The sequence below is a fragment of the Aythya marila genome, assembly GCF_965140915.1.
Source record: "Aythya marila genome assembly, chromosome: 21".
Lineage (NCBI taxonomy): Eukaryota > Metazoa > Chordata > Aves > Anseriformes > Anatidae > Aythya > Aythya marila.
Window position 1 is genome coordinate 7,689,561 of NC_139062.1, and position 17,366 is coordinate 7,706,926.

General features: G+C 43.9%; 1 protein-coding gene across 14 annotated transcripts in view; it reads right to left on the reverse strand.

Annotated features, from left to right (window-relative positions):
- Positions 1-17,366, reverse strand: part of EIF4G3 (eukaryotic translation initiation factor 4 gamma 3) — a 153,109-nt gene that overhangs the window by 20,475 nt on the left and 115,268 nt on the right. For 9 of the 14 annotated variants that reach the window (XM_082776883.1, XM_082776882.1, XM_082776878.1 and 6 more), the window contains 10 exons: positions 16,269-16,518; positions 13,498-13,655; positions 12,236-12,361; positions 10,978-11,088; positions 6,868-7,038; positions 5,648-5,845; positions 4,779-4,925; positions 4,257-4,493; positions 1,880-1,984; positions 2-134 (listed from right to left, as the gene is read on the reverse strand). In XM_082776883.1, the coding sequence (XP_082633009.1) occupies positions 2-134; positions 1,880-1,984; positions 4,257-4,493; positions 4,779-4,925; positions 5,648-5,845; positions 6,868-7,038; positions 10,978-11,088; positions 12,236-12,361; positions 13,498-13,655; positions 16,269-16,518 (1,636 nt within the window). The remainder of the gene's footprint in view (position 1; positions 135-1,879; positions 1,985-4,256; positions 4,494-4,778; positions 4,926-5,647; positions 5,846-6,867; positions 7,039-10,977; positions 11,089-12,235; positions 12,362-13,497; positions 13,656-16,268; positions 16,519-17,366) is intronic. The other 5 variants (XM_082776876.1, XM_082776875.1, XM_082776881.1 and 2 more) reach the window with 1 other exon arrangement.

A 17,366-nucleotide genomic window follows, 5' to 3' on the forward strand; every position in this document is an offset into this window, starting at 1 on the left:
CCCGGTCTCCTCTTCTCTTTGGTCATGAGTTGCTGGACCTTCCTCTGTTCTTCTTGCTCTTCAATCTTGGCTTCTTTATGAATCTGCTCGATGGTCTTTGGGCCTTGGTCTGCTCTCCGCGAAACCCAGTTACACTAGGAGAGAAACAAACGTACTCAGCGATACTTCAGGGAGCGGAGCATTGGAAATGGGGTATTCCAAGTACAGTGAACAACGCCTAACCCTGCCACCCTTGTGATGTGTTAGTGGGGTGCTCTCAGAGGGACTGGAGAAAGCTTTGTGGAGCTGGGCAATGTTGCTGACGTGGTTACTGCAGCACCACAGGTCAGAGGTATATACTCTGTGTGTAGGCTATGGTGTGTATATTGGTGGAGATTGAAGGCTGGAGTGAGGACCTGGCTTTGGAGAGACATGCCTGAATTAAATGCATATTAACCCCTAGCACATCTCCAGCTTTCCAGTCTTCCTAGGTCAAGGAAGATATGAGCTACAGGGGGGCTGCTGTTACTCTCAATGTTTATTATTGACAGTGTTCATTGGAACCCTTCCTCCAAGCTTGAGGAAAAACATGAAACTCTGAAATTTAGAAGTGACTGCATTTTATCTGGAGATGGTGCTTTGTCACTCCAGGGATTGTGATGGCTAAGAAAAGAATCCAGCAGAGAGGTGGAGATGTGTCTCTGCGAAACATTTCTACTGCTTGATGTGTCTATTCAACCATACACTTCACAGATCCATCTATCCCCCAAATTAACCAGACTACCTCTTAATCTTGCTACAACTTCAATACAACTTTTGCTATCATTATCTTTGCGTACCCTGTAGTTGAAACAGTGATTTCAGTCTGTACAAACCCCAAAGCAGCCATTTGAGGTAAGAGTAAAACCCACTCAGGGCTTCAGTCAAGTGCTGTCTTGAGTCTAGTACTGCTAAAGCCACGCTGCTACCAAAGTACGTGTTGTAAGGGTGAAATTACAGCTATTTGGGAATGTTTGTGCAAGCTGCAGTCCCATTTTCAGCTGGCGTGCAGACACCCTTCACTGAGACCCCAGGTCTAACACCTTGGCTTTGTTCAAAATCCTGGTGGGATTACAAAATGGGCAGGCCCGTGCCTGCTCTGTGTGTTTTGACATCTGTGGACAGGGTACTTCCTACTCATCAGTTATGGAGTTTGGTGTGGACCCACCATCACCGCACTCTGACAAGAGCACAGATTCCATTCACTTTTGTTTAACATGGTATGGCCAGGAAACACCTAGCAGATGCCTACCTGTAGCAGCAATACAGGCTAATATGGGGTTATTGCTCTACACAACGCGTGTTGCTATGAAGAAGAGCTCTCCTTTGTTTTACAGCCACACTGACCCCCCAATTTGTGGGGTATGCATCCCACAGTGCTTTGGTCCCATCAGAACAAGTTAGTGCTGGCAGGGAACAGCTACACCCCAGAGTGCACAGGAATGACGACAGCTAGGCAGTATGACTGGCAGATGGGAGCAGAGGGGCTGCCGTGGCAGAAGAACATCCGAAGCCTGTCGTGGGAAAAGGGCTCAGGCATGTCTGCTGTAGTGGGGCTGGACTGGTGTTATCAGAAGCTGTTGTGTGCGCATGTCTAACAATAAGATGAACCGAAACACCCAACAGTATTTTACCCGTCTAACAACTTAATAATAAAAAAAAATAATAATAATAATTAAAAAAACGGAAAAAGAGACACTCCTTATTAAACAGACAGGCTTCTGGGATGATAAAGGGCACAAATCTCCCCCTAACATTCCACTGTTGCTGTAACTTCCATAATCCCTGATCTTGTGTCAGTGTTCTTCCAGCCTAGACGTGCAAGGGAACATGCTCTGTTATTACTGGAGTTGGTACCTACCAGCCTTAGGTCTATTACGTCCTGAAGCATGAACCGAATCCTTGAAGATGTTTTCCTCTCTTTCACAATCTTCTCCATCTGATTAAAATACTGGTCCATGCGAGGCTACACAAGAGAAATGTCATTGTCAGTGTATCTTCGAAGACAGTGAACATACTCCCTGAGGTGGGGAGTCTGTGGGCTCAGTACTATAGCACCTCCATGCCAGAAGCCCAGCTGGGGATCCAGATCTGCTCCCTGCAGAAGGTGCTTTGGGGTCTTGTATGCACCCACAGGCTGGATTTGAGTGTAATACTCAACTGCATGAGTCTGCAGACACCTCCTTCATTCAGCACACACTTCCATTGTATTTTTAATTACTCAGATTATCTACACCCTCTGCATGTACAGAATAAATTTGCCATACATTAAAGAAATGCTCATTATTAAAGAAACGTTCATTTTTTCTGTGGCACAGTGAAGCCGACCTTCTGGCTAGCTGCCACCAGTAAGAGGGGTCCTGGCTCTACCTATCAGCTCCCCCTTTTCGTACCAGCAACACGTGCTCATCTCAGCCCAAGAAAAACTGCTTAAGGGAACTAAATAGTCACAAAATTAACCCTGCAGACACTGTTTCATTGCTTTACCCCTGAGCCATCTCAGCTGGGGTCAGGCAAAAGAAGGGGGGGGGGAAGATGCACTGCCTCTGTCAGCAAGCAGCTGTTTAACAGGCTCAGCTGTGGTACAAAACCCCATGAGCACTATATACCATCTTATTTATGCCTTTTCTTCCAAAAAGTGATGATGTAATGAAAACAAATCTTCCCTAAGACGCAAAGTAGTATTATTACAGAAGCCTTCACCAGGTCTAAATTTGACTTGCCAGGCTCTAAAAAGCCTCTTTGGCTTTTTTAAACAGCTTCATCTGTTTTAAGAAGTTTCAGGGCAGTTTTATAAAATGTTTCCCACTCCCTTCATAAAGAACCTGCTAAATCCTTTTCTTTACACTTAAAGTTTCAGCTCAGCACGCGAAGGTTTCCAAAGTTAGGAATGATGGGAAAAATATTTAAAGTGGACATTTTCCAGAAATTTTAACAACATTTTAGCTTCAATACAAATACGTAATTAAGTGTCTCCCTCATTAATAGAAAATAAAGGATTCTCTCTCCATCTTAATAGAAATAACAACCCAGATGGACAGGACCCAGGCACCTTCTCACACCCAGAAACACGACATCTGAAAGCATCTCCTTGCTGTACACTGCTCCTGGCTGCACCGAGCTGCAGCTCAGGGTTGTGGAAGCAGCCAGTGCACCAAAAAAGTTCGCTTTTCCTCTGTTTCTGTGCTATTAAAGACTAAAACATTGTCCAGGACTTATCCAACATGACCTCAGCTACTGCTTAGAAGTCAAACCCTGTTTTCTTCCCAACACATCTGGAGAGATTTAAATCCCTCTTCTGGCACTTTCAAACCTGCATCAACAATGCACATGCTACTACGTAATGATGCGGGTATTTAGCCTGGGGGATTAGTGGTGAACTGCAATTTTTTGGTCAACTCTCCACAAAATGGCTTGAGAAACTGTTTCTCTGAGGATGTCCTATGCAGATCAGAACTGATCCACCGTGATCCCTGCAACCCAGTGCACTGTAAGGGAACTCCCTGCCCTGAGCAGCTGAAAACAATTAGCTCCGTTTGTTTCCAGAGCTGAGTCCAACTGATTTCTGGCAAAATCCGCAAATGCTTTTTCATCCCATGCCTGGCTTTTGCAAAGGAGAAGCAGATCGCCTGTGCCAATAGAAGCTCAGGGAGTGCGTAATGCTCTGTGTTACACACACATTTGTTGGGAAGTCAGGAGGAGGATGCTGGAGCAGTGCAGTTGCAAAACAGCTGTTTCACTCCAGCATAGCTGGAGAAGATGACACAAAATAAATGCATCTGCCAAATTTCAGGTGGGGACAGCTAACAAGGTGGTGTGTTTTTTAGATTTAACGTGGAATAATACATTCAGCGGTAGAATTCCTGGGTAATACAAATCCTCAGCAGCAAAGAAACCGCTTTAATGTTTTAGAAACTACAGATAAGAAGCAAAATCTATTTGGAAAATGAAGCACGGGGCATATGTCAAGCACGTTTAGACTATGTGCTTGGATGAAATACTTGGAAACATGTAATGATTGGATTACACTGTTGAAAATGGTACAGAGTATTAGAGAGGGACTGAGAGGGGGGAGGAAGGCCAGGTAGTGATGAAACATCCACGGAAGAGTGGATGACTTCCTCATGCTGTACAAATATTTGTGAGGAAAAAATAAATTCTCCAATAAAAACACTCCACACCCATTTTTCCATCCCCTGCCCAGCCAGCCTCATTACTCCTTTCTGATCCTGCCCTACCTTTGCTTTCTCAAAGTCCAGGTCCTTGCCAATGGTAGTTAGCAGGCGGCAAAGGCACTCAAGGGACTCCTCATCGTGGTTTTTCAGCAGCTTTACCACGCAGTCATGCATGATCGCCTCCGTCAGCATTTTCAGTTTGAAAAGCTCGCCAATGAATTTTATATTCCCAATGGATCTCCGTCTGGCTTTGTCCTTGGCCTCTTCCAGCTCGTCATGGAGCCGTGTCTTCTCCTCTGGCTGTAAAACAGAAAAACAGCTCTAAAGAGCATGTTCAAAGAGCACAGAACTCTTCAAAAGAGCTGGTTTTACAGACCTAGTCACTGGTGTCCCTGTTTGCTCTTTTTCTCCTAAGAACCAAAAAGAGCTTATAAATACACTAATCAAGGCAAGTATTTTTAATTACATTCAGCCAAAGTGACAGAATGAAACTCAGCTTCAATATTCCCCCCCAGTTGACTGCCATCTTCAAAAGGGATCCTTTTCAGAGGGCTCTGAGAATTTATGGGGAAATATACCACTTACAGTGGTAGCAGCTTCAAGCTCTTTCTGCTTCTTTTCAAAGACATCGTCGTCAGCTTTGTCCTTTTCAAATTCCTTCTGGCAGCGGTTTAACAGCAACTTGCGGAAATTTACTGTGCTCCCAGGTTTGTCTGCCATGGGCACTTTCAGCTGTAGGAAAAGGAAGAAGAACATCAGCAGAAATACAGCTAAACTCTACGTACAAGCGAGATTTGTTATAAGCTATCCATTACATTTTATTATGTACTTCATTTTCAGCAATGCAAGTTTGCAAGGCCATGTTAAGCAGCATGTCATGATTTCCAGTGGAGTTTTAGATTCCATATGTAAAGTCACACTCAAAATTTGGCTGACGCCACCTCTGCCTGGAGACAGATTACATTTCCATTCATGGAATCCTTTAAAAAGGCCCACTGCTTAAAAACGCTGTTATTACACACTGAAGACCGCGAAGCTATGCTCCTTCATTGTATGGCATAGCAAATCATCAGCTGGGGGAGGAAGGGGATGTTTTGTCCCAAGCAAGCATCTGAAAGTTAACTGTCCAAAGCTTGGCTCTGCACCTTAGGCTTCCCTTTGAAATGAGAGGGAGAAATTGGACTACCAAACGTGACTCATAGCATCTTGCGACCAGGCACAGCAAAGCGCTCGGTGCCCTTGACTCCAAAAAAAGCGTTACTCCAAGCAAAGCCTGCCATGGCCAATGAATGTAGAGGAAAAAATCTGTGATGTAAATTATTTTTATTCATGTTCAGAAACTACCCTTTAAGTCTGCTCTTGCTGCGTTTATATTACTGCTTATCAGTCCTCGGGGATAAGATGCAGAACGTTTTCCCTGAGGAACTTCCTATCTAACTTTGGAAACCTCTTACCGTTACAAGACATCTGCACATGTTTGCATACGCCACAGAGAAGCTTGGTTCATCAATAGCCTTCTCAAAGACCAGGTCGATGACTCCTTTCAGCCTCTCTTCTGTATCTACTGTCAGGTCTGTTACTTGCTTCATAAGCTGATTGAACATCTGGGGTGTCAGCTTGTTCAAGATGCTTCGTACCTTGCGGAACAGCTCCTGAATGACAGGACAACTTTTGAGTTTAAGCACAAATCAAAGAGGCATAGGGTGGCTTTGAGCAATGAGCTAGGCATTTTACAGGTGAACAGAGAAGATGTCCTGTAGGACTAGGATACTGAGGTACATAACCACACATCTGTGTACAGTTCAGCTCCAACCATAACTCAGCTACCGGCTACTACAGATCACAGTTCACAGTTGCAGTGCCGTATTTTTGGAAATGCCCAAGCACTTTTTTTTCCAAGCTCGACAGAGGCACAAAGCCTTGCTGTCACCCAACTGAAATATTCTTCTCGGTATCAATTTAGCTATGAAATATAAATTAATATGGGAGTGGTCATCATCTCTCTCAACCAGGGGCAATCAACTTTTTCTATATTTAAGGCTTTCTTTTTAAAACTGTCCTGATGATAATTAGGTCAACAAGGCTGCTGTTAGCCCTGGGAACAGAATTCTAGTGTCCTTCACGACTACCTCAGCTTATCCTACAAATTAGAATTTTCACCACCAGGCAAATACCTCTACCCAGAGAGGCTGCCTCACAGAGGAAAGGAGGGGGAGAAAGACAGAGAAAGCTTCAGAGAGAGCGTGGTTGGGTTGGGCAGGACAAGCTGAGGGAATCTTACAGAGGAACCTCAGTACTGCTGAGGTTCAGCACAGAAATGTAGTCTAAAAGGGGATGAAAAGCAAGTTCTGTGCTGGAAGTCTGAGGTTGTTTGCTTTAGAATGGAGACTGAAATATTCTACTAAAACAGCAGTAGAAAAAACAGCTCTGGAGGAGAGGTAGTAGGTTGTCTGGTATTCCCTATTTAGACTGTCTTAATATACAGGACTGCCATTTAAACACTGGGTCAGGAATAAACAGATGAAAAAAAAAAAGATACAGGTAGGGGAAAGCTGTGATTCAAAATGGAATTCATTGCCCTTTTCTACTGTCTTACACAACAGCAAAGGCAAATGATCACCTTTCCTCTGTTACAGACCGCTGTACTCTCAGAAGTGCTTGCTCACACTCTCACCTGGGTTTTGACATTTTCTGGGTCCTCGGTTTGATTTTCTCTTTTCAGGCTCGGCTTCCAGGCGTTCTCTGCCTTCTTCAGGTGGACATCCTCTTTTACACACACAGTGATAATCTTCCTGGGCTCTCTCCTCTGGCCTGGCTGAGATCTCCTCGGTCCAACATTCAACAACTAGGACAAAAACATTCCTTGTTATATCCCCTTTTAAACTCACATTTTGATAAATGTTCCAGGGGCACAAGCCAACATATGCTGATGGCAACATCAACAATCACCAACTCATCCTATGACTTTTAGGACTCCCTCCAAAGCAACCCGCTGGTCCAGGTTTGTCAGAGGGAACGTGGAGACACCAAACATGTTTCTCCCAGGCAGCCTTTCCTGACACAGACGTGGGATGACCACTGCCTTCATGGCTCTGCTTCCACACTTTGGCGATGCCCAAATGCTACTCAAGCGCTGTGGAACTGAACCCAAGTGACCAAAACAGCCTCTTGAAAGCCAGGAACTGTGCAGCTCACACATTATTGCAAAGAGTATTTAAGGATTAAATCCTCACAGGTTTACTTCAAAAATGCCATCCCAAGCAATCAGGTAGTGATTGATTAGCAGCTCTGGCAAAAACGCTAAGTTTTACTGGAGCTTGCTTCAAACAACAGAGATGTTTAAGATGGGAATTACATAAAACACACTAACAGAGCATCAAGGGCTACTCCTGCACTAAGGAAACGCAAATCCTGACAGGTATGGGTCAAACTCTCTGTAGCTTCACAGAAGAAGAAATGGCAACATGGTACTTTGTCTGAAACAGCATCAAGTAATTCTCTGCAATGCTGTATTGCTCCTCCTAATTAAGTCAGACCTGAAAAACTCCTGAAACCAGGGAATTTTTCATCAGTTGTACTAGTGATATGGCAGAAGGCACCCACAAACTCCCACCTCATAAGCTGGGATCTTCTGATTAAGGACTGAACGTATCAAATGTTGTACTGATGTTATTTTTCACTTATGTGCTCGTATTTCTCAACTAATTTATTAGAAATGTCTTACCTCAATGCAAAAATTAGCGCAATAAAACTCCATTATCAAAGCCTGTTATTTTCAACAGAAGTAATTAATCTCTTCAGTGGACAGAAGGCAACCTCTACGTCAAAGATTGGGCCGGTTAAAGCATTTATTTGTTCAACAGAGTGAACAAGCCAGCATCAGAGAGGCAAAACCATCTCAGTTACTCAAACAGCTTCACTGAATACATGGGCAAAGTGCTCTCACAGCTGGTGCCTCACATGTCATGCGTCATCCCTTAACTGACTTTGCACATCTGAAAACAAAGCTCCACCCTCCTTAGGCTTATATATGCAATTTGAAACAGTGGGCTTTGATGAGGTAAATGTGTGCTGCTGCTGAATGCTAATGAACATAATCACCATCGCTGCTGGAGTTCTCTTGGGCTTCATTATGTGGTAACAGCATCAAAACAAAATGCTGTCGGAAGACAACCATCTCGTGCCAGGACACGCTTGGTACACCGAGGCGAAGCACGGAAAAGGGACACATGGTGCAGCATGTCAGCATGCTGCCCTGGCACCTGCCCTGCTGGAGCACACAGACACGAGCCTCAAACCTCTGTGGGTACACATCGCAACGGTAAAGGAACAGCCAAGTCAGTCGCTCCCCAAAAATCGACAGTGCAATGAGTCTGCAAGTCATGCGAGCCTTCACAACAACTCCAGACGGACACCTTCCCCATACAGTCGTCAGTCACTCCCTACAACCTCTTTGTTTCCACTGAGAACACCTGCCCCTCAAAAGACACCGCTGCGATGCAGTGAAGTCCTGCATCTGAGCACCGCCCCTGTCTTAATGCAATTTTATGCAACTTGCAGCCACTTGTGCTGCCCAGATTCACACCGTGCAGCAAATGTACAGCCATGGAAAGAGGAAACGTCCTTCCCACTGAAGTATCAGACAATAAAGGAACAGAAAAGTGGCCAGCTTCCGCCATATGCACTAGACCTCATTATACAACTCCTTGTCTGCAAAAAGCTCAGGCTGGCCACATGCCCTGAAATTCAGAAGGTTTGGGCTAATTTCTGGCAGGGACACGGGCAAGGCCAAAGAGAGGCAACCTGCAGCTGCCCCATTTCTCTTGCACAGGGGTAACACTGGTCTGAAGGACCTTCAAACTACAGCCAGGCTGTAACGCATGAGGAGAGAGAGGCAGAGGCACGATTCTTCTGTGGGGCATGGGTCCACACAAAGCCAAAGCATTTGCTTTCTGAGCAAATAACACCTCCCTGAAGGCAACGATTTTATTTCCCTTGCAAAATTGAACGATGCAGAGACCATTCACACCTCTCCTGAACATCAGCATGTTACAGGGGGAGATGGAGATTGTCCTCATGGCTTGCTCAAATCTGACTGCCTTGGAGACCAGACCTTTAAATGCATTAATAAAACAAAAGCTTTATTTAAGATTATGTTCTTTTTTTTTGTTTGTTTGTTTTACTGTGTGAATAAACTTGGTTCAAACTAGCTGAATGTTTCATTAGGTTTTAAAAGCAGCGAACAGAAGCCTCCTCTGAATGTGTATAAAATAATATACAAATCATAAACTTTTAACAGAAAAACCTGGCTTTTTTTTTTTTTTTTTTCCAAATTTACAAAGCAGCAAGTTAAAGAGGCATTTGAGCTCATGCCTGGCCTCCTTTTCATAACCCAGACCAAAAAATAATAATAGTTCTGTAACACCTGTGATTGTGGCACTACAGCTTGCACTGAAATAATATTTTCCACCAAAGGCATGGAGAAGTGCTTACCAGATGTTACTACATTAATCTGAATTACCTGTCTTCCAGATGAACAGGGGAAAAAAGGAAAGCAGAAAGACACGGACAAGTCTCCTGCTGAGGAGCCAAAAACTCACAGCAGCAAAGTACGACCTGGTGCTCTCCCTCATGGTCCACCTCTGCTCTTAGGATACAGCCATAGTAATGTTTTAAAAACATCCAAAAAACTAGAGAACTGCTGCTCCCTCTAAGTACAGTCTTCAAGAGCAGAAAGTGAAATTGAGGTTAGATGCCAGAAACAACTGCCTTCCAGGGAAGCACAAGAACCCAGGCGACTCAAGTTTCCACCACCAGGGACTTTTATGAGCCATCCCAGACACCTGTCAGGAAGGATAAAAGCAGACACATCCTGCCTTGGCGTGCAGGAATGGACTGCTCCTCTCCAACCATATTTCTCTGTTAGCATCTTGTCACCCAACTCTCTAACTTCTTCTCTACATCAGAACATGTTTATTAGTTGTATTTTCTTCCTATGTAACGATACTCCTTATGCTGTTTGAGTTAACATGTGTTAGTTCTAAAAACAGTCATACAACACATTTAATGAAAAAGAAGGAAGGAAAGACAAAGCCAAGGAAGCAAAATAAAAGATTTTCACGTGCCGAAAGCTTGTTAGCACTAAGCTGCTTGACATTATTTCAAAGGCAAGGAATAGGCAGTGGGTTTAATGGTTTATGAGCATGGCCTGTGTAGAGGTGGAATGACCAAGTGGACAGAGAGCATACACGCAGATTTTGCCATGCTTTACAAGAAGATAACATCTGATTTTGTTTGGGGCTGAAAACCCTCTCATCCTGTAACAACTGACATCACAGGACAGCAGGCTTATTTAATAAGGTTACCTTCCACCCCTCCTCGAGGAAGATGCAAAGAAAGGCTCTACTCTTTAAAGGCGCAAATGTAAGATGTATGTTATGTGCTGAATGCTCCAAATGAACGGGGTAAGCAGGACTTACCTTTTCTCCCCCTTTCCATAGGTCTGCAAAGTGCAGACCCCTCGTGGATCCCGCTCAGGCCAACGTCCCAGCATGCCCTCAGCTGGTGATGTCCCACCCACCACTGAAGACTGCCTAGAGGGGTACAATGCAAGTCTTGTTTCTTTTTTTTTTTTTTTCTTTTTTCTTTTTTTTTTTTTTAAACAATGTTGCACCTTTTTGTAAAGTTTTCTGCCAGTCGTTCTTTATCAACAGTGGTCGTTATGGAAAAAGACAACTCTACAAAAAGGTGCAAAGATGGGGGGAGGGGGGGGGATTTGGCTTACCCCTATCGGCAGGTTCCTCAATGGTGGGTGAGGCGAGACCAAGAGAGGGCATGCTGGGGAACCGCACCGAGCCAGGGAAGGCAATCCAGGGTTGCTCTGCACTTTGCAGGCCTGTGGAAAGAGAAAGAGCAATAGGGATGTTACCAAGGTGCCAAGAGGCTCGGGACATTCAGCGCATGAAAGGACAGAAGGCGCCGGAGTACAACCTGCAGCCCACTGTGGAGTCGCTAAATATAGGAAGCGATGTCGACCTCAAACAGCATCAAAGTTTCAGGACCGGGTCGTTCTCTGAGACAAACCGTGACACTGAAGCTACTTGAAGACACAGACGCGCACCCCAGAACTGAGGCACTGGCCACAAGACCACTCTCAAACCAGAAATATTACATCAACTCAAAGTCTGCATCGAAATCGCTGCATTTGGCTCCGAGCCTCCTGGAAATCTGCACACTTGGAAGTCAAGGTTATTTAGCAAACTTCTTTGAAATGAGCAAATTTGAAAGGTAAATAATAGATACTTTATTAGATGTATCCAGGTAGATAAATTGAATGTACCTAGAGAGATGAATGAGAAGTGATTGCACCTAACTGAGGCAGCTGCTGCTCCCCAGCTGAGGCTGACCTAGCCTCTCGGCAGGCACCATGCTGGGGGCACCCACACAACCAGGACAAGTGATGGCACAGGCAGAAAGTAAGAATTCACAGAGTTTGGGTAAAGCCAGACAAAGGGCAAAGACTAGAACGTAAAAGGAAAGCAGATGAAAAGACAGGAAAACTAGGAACAAAGTGATCAAAGCAAAGCAACACGGAGAAGCATAGAGAAAGCAAGAACATCCACTTTTTTAATTATTATTTGGTTTGTTAGTAAAACCTATTTGCTCTATTGGCATTTTCTATGAGGCAGACTAATGTGAAGATACATGCTGACACAAAGCTCATGTCATTGTATGAATTACGTGTGTTCGCACACGTGCCATTGCCAGGTCCACAGTATGGAAATGTTTCCACACCTCTCAAGCAGGAAAAGGGAAGGAGGAGATCAAACACATTTAAGACCAATACATACCAATGAAAAACGTCTGCAATGTTTTTCTAATTTGACTACATTTTGACAGCCAAGAAATATCCCCTTTGCATTCAGACCAACAAAACCAGAACCAGTGGAACATTGGAAAACGCCCAAAAACGTGAGGATGGACTTCATCAGTGCTTCAACAGTAAGGCCAGTTCTTAAATTAGCAAGCTGGGGAAAACTCACACTTCCAGATACGTTTCTTCCACCGGAGGTTTGCCTCCCAAAGTCGGCAAAGGCTGGCGTGAAGTCTGGTCCTCGAGGCAATATCCGAGGGTCCAGAGTTCTCAATGGCAATTTTGGCTGATTGACCTGAGTCGTGGAGCAGAACAAACAGGGCGTTGCAGCCATCACAAGCCTACAGACAATCTCTGCTAAACAATAATATTCACATTCAATATCTAAACCAATGCTTTTAACAAACCATGCAAGTTTTTTGCATCCCCGTTTACACTAACATACACATTTAATTTAAAATATCTCCTACACAGGTGACTGTTGTGGAAATATGTGGAGTTCAGAAACATTTCAAGGCTGAACATGACTTATGGAAGATAAAATTATGCCAACACAAGCCTGTCTTCTGCAATATGAATGTAATGGTCTTGGTTCAGGATCACAAAACTGCCACCTTCCCTCAAACAAATGTCTTCTGTGTTAGCAAGACAGATGGCTGACCGAGCAAAGGCAGCTCAAAAGCAGACTGAGCAGTAAGAAGCAATCACGGAAATCTAGTAGGTAGATGAAGCCATTTTGGGACCAAAGCTGTGTTTAACAATTTGCCTGGGCATGAAATTCAGAGTAGAAATGTTTCTGCACATGAGAATTGCCTACATGCTGATCTGTGCTTGAATCTTAAAAGTGGTGGTTACGTTCAGATCAATGAACTGCACCATTCTGAGATGAGAACAGGGTCTTGGTGGCAGCACCTCCAAAATAACGAGTATTTCTATAAGCACAGATATACAGTGGAGAAAATCACATCTGTAATAAAGCTGGATAAGAATCACAAATGTTTTTGAGAACTGAGGTTTTAATGATCTTTTATTAGATCAGCTCACAAATACTGACACAACTGTTTCAGACCAAAAGAAGAGTTTGCCTGAAAGCTTTCTATGCTTTCTAACTGTAGAACTGATCTAATAAAATACACTGCCTCTCCCTTCAGTCTTGCTTTGCTAACGTCCTTTGGTCCTGATGGCTATAATACAGCATTTTCAATTTTATCAACCCCATAAAACTTAATCCAGGACAGAAACCATTAAGAATATCTGTGCTTCAGTTTTTAAACCATCTGTGCTCCTTCATTAGTCAAGACCTTTTATTCAAAGAATTTTGTGATGCAACGTGAGCCAAGTATTTACCCTTGCCGATAAAATTCTGCGTCAAAAAGGGCAAGGAAGCATGCATTAGATATCTTTGTTCACTAACAAAGAGACTTCACGTACCTGTTTTATTGGCTCTCCTCTCACCTTGTCGAGAACCACATCACTTATGGGAGGCAGCCCTTCTGGCTTTTGGATACAGGCAGGCATGAACTGGAAATCCAGCAAGAACTCCCTGTCGTACTGCTTCTTCCCGTCCGGGTCCAGAGGCTTCCACTGCTCTATAATGAAAGAAGTTGCTTGAGGTAACTTCAGAGGTAACAAAAACCTCTGCTCTCAAAGACACGTTTCTGTTAAATCCAAAGGGAAGAGATTGCTAATGCTGCTTAGGAAATTTAAATTTTAACTATGAGGCCCACTAGGCAGCGAGGAGAGGAACACACATCACGTTAAAGGAACACAGAAGATGGGGAGCACCCAGCCAGCTCCAGCAGCGGCAGCATACGGATCTAATAACTAACTCCAGTTTTAACTCCAACTTTCACTCTCTCTTGTGACATGAAGGAAAGGGGATGATTCAAGTTGCTGGGTGAAAATGAGGAAATTTAAGCAGCTATTTCTGTATAAAAAGGAGCAATAAAACAATGGCACTAATGTGGTTGAGAAGAGGGCCACGCACAACAAAAAGATCCTTTGAAAACATTGAGCCTTTGAAAACCCATCATGAAAATAATGGTGGAAACTGAAAAAAAAAAACCATAAAATTCAAGAGTTGCGACTTTCCACCCATTTATTCTGAGGGCCTTCTGGGAAGGAGAACTGTAGTGTGGTGACAGAAGGAACCTTGCCTGATGCAAATCAAAATGTAAACCTACAGCCTACGTTTCAGTGCAAGGAAAATTAGCATCTGGTAGCCTAGAGACAGGATTTTCTTTGCTGGCTGTGCAGTTTGTTTGAAGTTAGAAAAGAAAACATCGACTAGTTCATCAGCCAGGTTGACCAGTCAGGCCCCTAAGTGGGAGGCATGTTTTTATCTGAAGGAAAACATCTGTAGGAGATGCTGCCTTTGTATTTCACTGATGCCAAGTGGTGGTGTTTTGCATTTAATCAGCCATTCAGGTTTGCTGTTACGGTTTTCTCTTGTTTCTTTATTTTGGTGTCTGATCATCAGCTTTAGGTCTCTGGGTTCTCAGCACCCTTGACACTGCAGAGGCTGCAGACGGGAACTTATTTCAAGCCGTGGGTTTTATTAACTGGGAATGAAAATACACAAAAGTAATTAATTTTTTTAAGCTCTTTGCACTGTTTTTCTTCTTCTGAGCTTTGTGATTAAAGGGTGCAGAAAACGATTTGGCTGGCTAGCCATGCCCCAGCAGCTGAATTCCCGGCCAGCTGCCCATCCACCGTGCCACACCACCCTCCATCTATCATGGAAAAGTACCGACAGCAACAAGAAACAGTTTATATGTACAGCTTCCTTCTCCTGGAAAGTTCTTCACAAGCTGTTCTAACGTGAAAAGCAGCTGGGAAATGTCACGAGCAGGCTTTCGAGATATTCAGTGAGTGGAGAGACTGGGATCAAACAAACAAGTCCTCCTACCAAAAGGCAAAATCCCAATCTTTAGAAAGAGCAGAGCTGAAATTGAGGATTATTGCATCAAGTGGTCAGCTCTGCTTTGCAGCACACACGTCTGATGCACGCTGCTTTCCAAAGGATCAACCCAAGCCCTTCGGCTAAGTGGAAGGACTTCCAGACCCAACCGAGATCACTCCGACTGCATCGAGTGTTTCAGAGCCGTGGCTGATGAATTATGGATTAACTTCAAGATGTGCTTAACTAACGAACAGGTAAGCTATCATAAGTGTGTGGTAAACTATCAAGAGGCCTCTGTGTTTTCTCCTAACAATACAGCAGTACAAAATTAATAAAAGAAAAGCATCTCGGGTCCTTGTTAGAACAAAGCAGTACAGAAATAACCGTACTGTGATCACTTAATGGTGGTGCCTCTTCCCAGTACCTTGTCTGCCAGGCTTTCAAGGTCTTTCCTTATTTTGTTTTATACTCCTAATTTCTAAGGCTCCTAAGAAAATGACTTAATTTATTTTGAGGAAGCTCCAACTAAATGAGAAATCACTTAAAAATTGGTAGCAACTGAAAAGTAAGATGGTCTCAAGGTCTCTTTAATGAGGTGAATTTATAGAGGTTCAAGCCTCTGAATTAAGTATCTTAATGAATAACAAGAAAATCCCTTAGGTAGGCTATATCCAGTGATAACTAGCAACAAAAACACAAGTGTCCTTTGAGTCCTCACTTGAATTATTTTATTCAGAAAAACTGCATGCCCATAGTTCAAGAGCAGAGCCTGGACTGAAAACCAGGCACTGTTTCTTTTCTTTTTCTTATGCTTCCAGAAATCTGAAGGTTTACAAAACTGTTTAGCCTGGTAATTAGATGTATACACACATGTTAAGTACACAGAACTTGCAAAGCTTTCATTTAAAAACTGTGCCTGCTTATGCACAACTTCAGGGATTGTTCTCAGCTGGTAATGACAAGGGAACCGGTTCACCATCATTTCCCATGTACTGCAGCCAACATCCACACGTACAATAAATTCAAGAGATTGAGGATTTTCCCTTCCTGTCACGCCCTGTTCCCTTGCTCTCCACTTCTCTTCATTATGACAAGCATGAGGAAAAAAATTTTTTTCCTCCCCCAGAAGGTCTCTCAGAGCCTGTATTTTTGTGAATCCCAGCAGAGCTGGACGTGATGAAAACACTACACCCTGCACATCACCACTGGAAACATCCCTCTTTCCATGGGTAAGATACACTGCACGTGAGCAGTCCTCAAAGGAGAAAGGCAAAAAAACAAGCAAGGATGCAGGATTTACCTGGCTTATATTGGTACGTTGGCCCTTCACTGGAGCTCTCTGTGCAGCCTGAGTTTGCATCGGTTCCTTCTCCCTCTGAAACACTCTCAGCACCATTACGGACAGGTTCTGCTTCCTGTTCTCCGTTTTCTTCCACAGGTTTCACTTTTTTAAGTTCAGAGGGGTCTTTCTCCAGTTGAAACCCATGGCTCATTTTATCCTGTTCAGATTCAAGTACTTTGTCACCTGAAAGTTCCTCTTCTACTTTAGACTGAAGCACAAACAGAAAGAGAGGTTGCATTAAAAACCCTACCAAAATTCGAGGCATGCAAAATGGCTCTTTTATTGTTCGTATGGCACGTCTGTGTCTAACGGGAACATATATACCTCTTAAACAGCGCTGTGTAGATCTGTAACAACACACAGAATAACCAGACCATTCACCGATTCGCTCCCAGGATAACCCACTGGTAATCATTAGTGCAAATGAAGAGACTTCGCGTTATCCATGAAGTGCCCAGTGCCCAGCAGCTACGAGGATGGAGTGGCAGAGCTGGTAAGCCCTGCAGCATTGCAGCCACGAGGAACAGCTCACAGGCTGAGCCTAGGAAGACCACCTCTCTTCTCCCCTCCTGAGCTGCTCTAAAGAGAATGCTGCACATGCTTGGGGAGGGGGGGGTCCTTTCTCTGAACGTAAACTGCTAATTGGAGCAGATCCCAATGAAGAAGGTAATGTAACATGCAGCCACAATTCTGCGGCTGCTTCAGAAAAAGCAACATTTTCTATAGTGTCTCTTGCTGTTAATTTTGGAACTCTCCAGGGACACAGCCTTATTCTGAATTCAGACAGGGAAGGTGCCAGGAATGCCCTTCTCCTGGGAGGAACCGCAGCACATCTAACCATTAAACAAAAGAAATAATTAATCTGGGATGCTCCAGGAGAGGCTCTTGAGCCTTTTGGCCCCTTACCTAAGAGAACTGCGTCCTAAAATGCTTTTTGCAGGTTTTCAAGGTAAAATGGTATGATGTTCTTCCACGTACATTTAGCATTGGTGCGAACACCACATGGCCCAAGAGCTGAAAATTCTCCAGCAAATGACAAAGGAAACGCACAGAGAG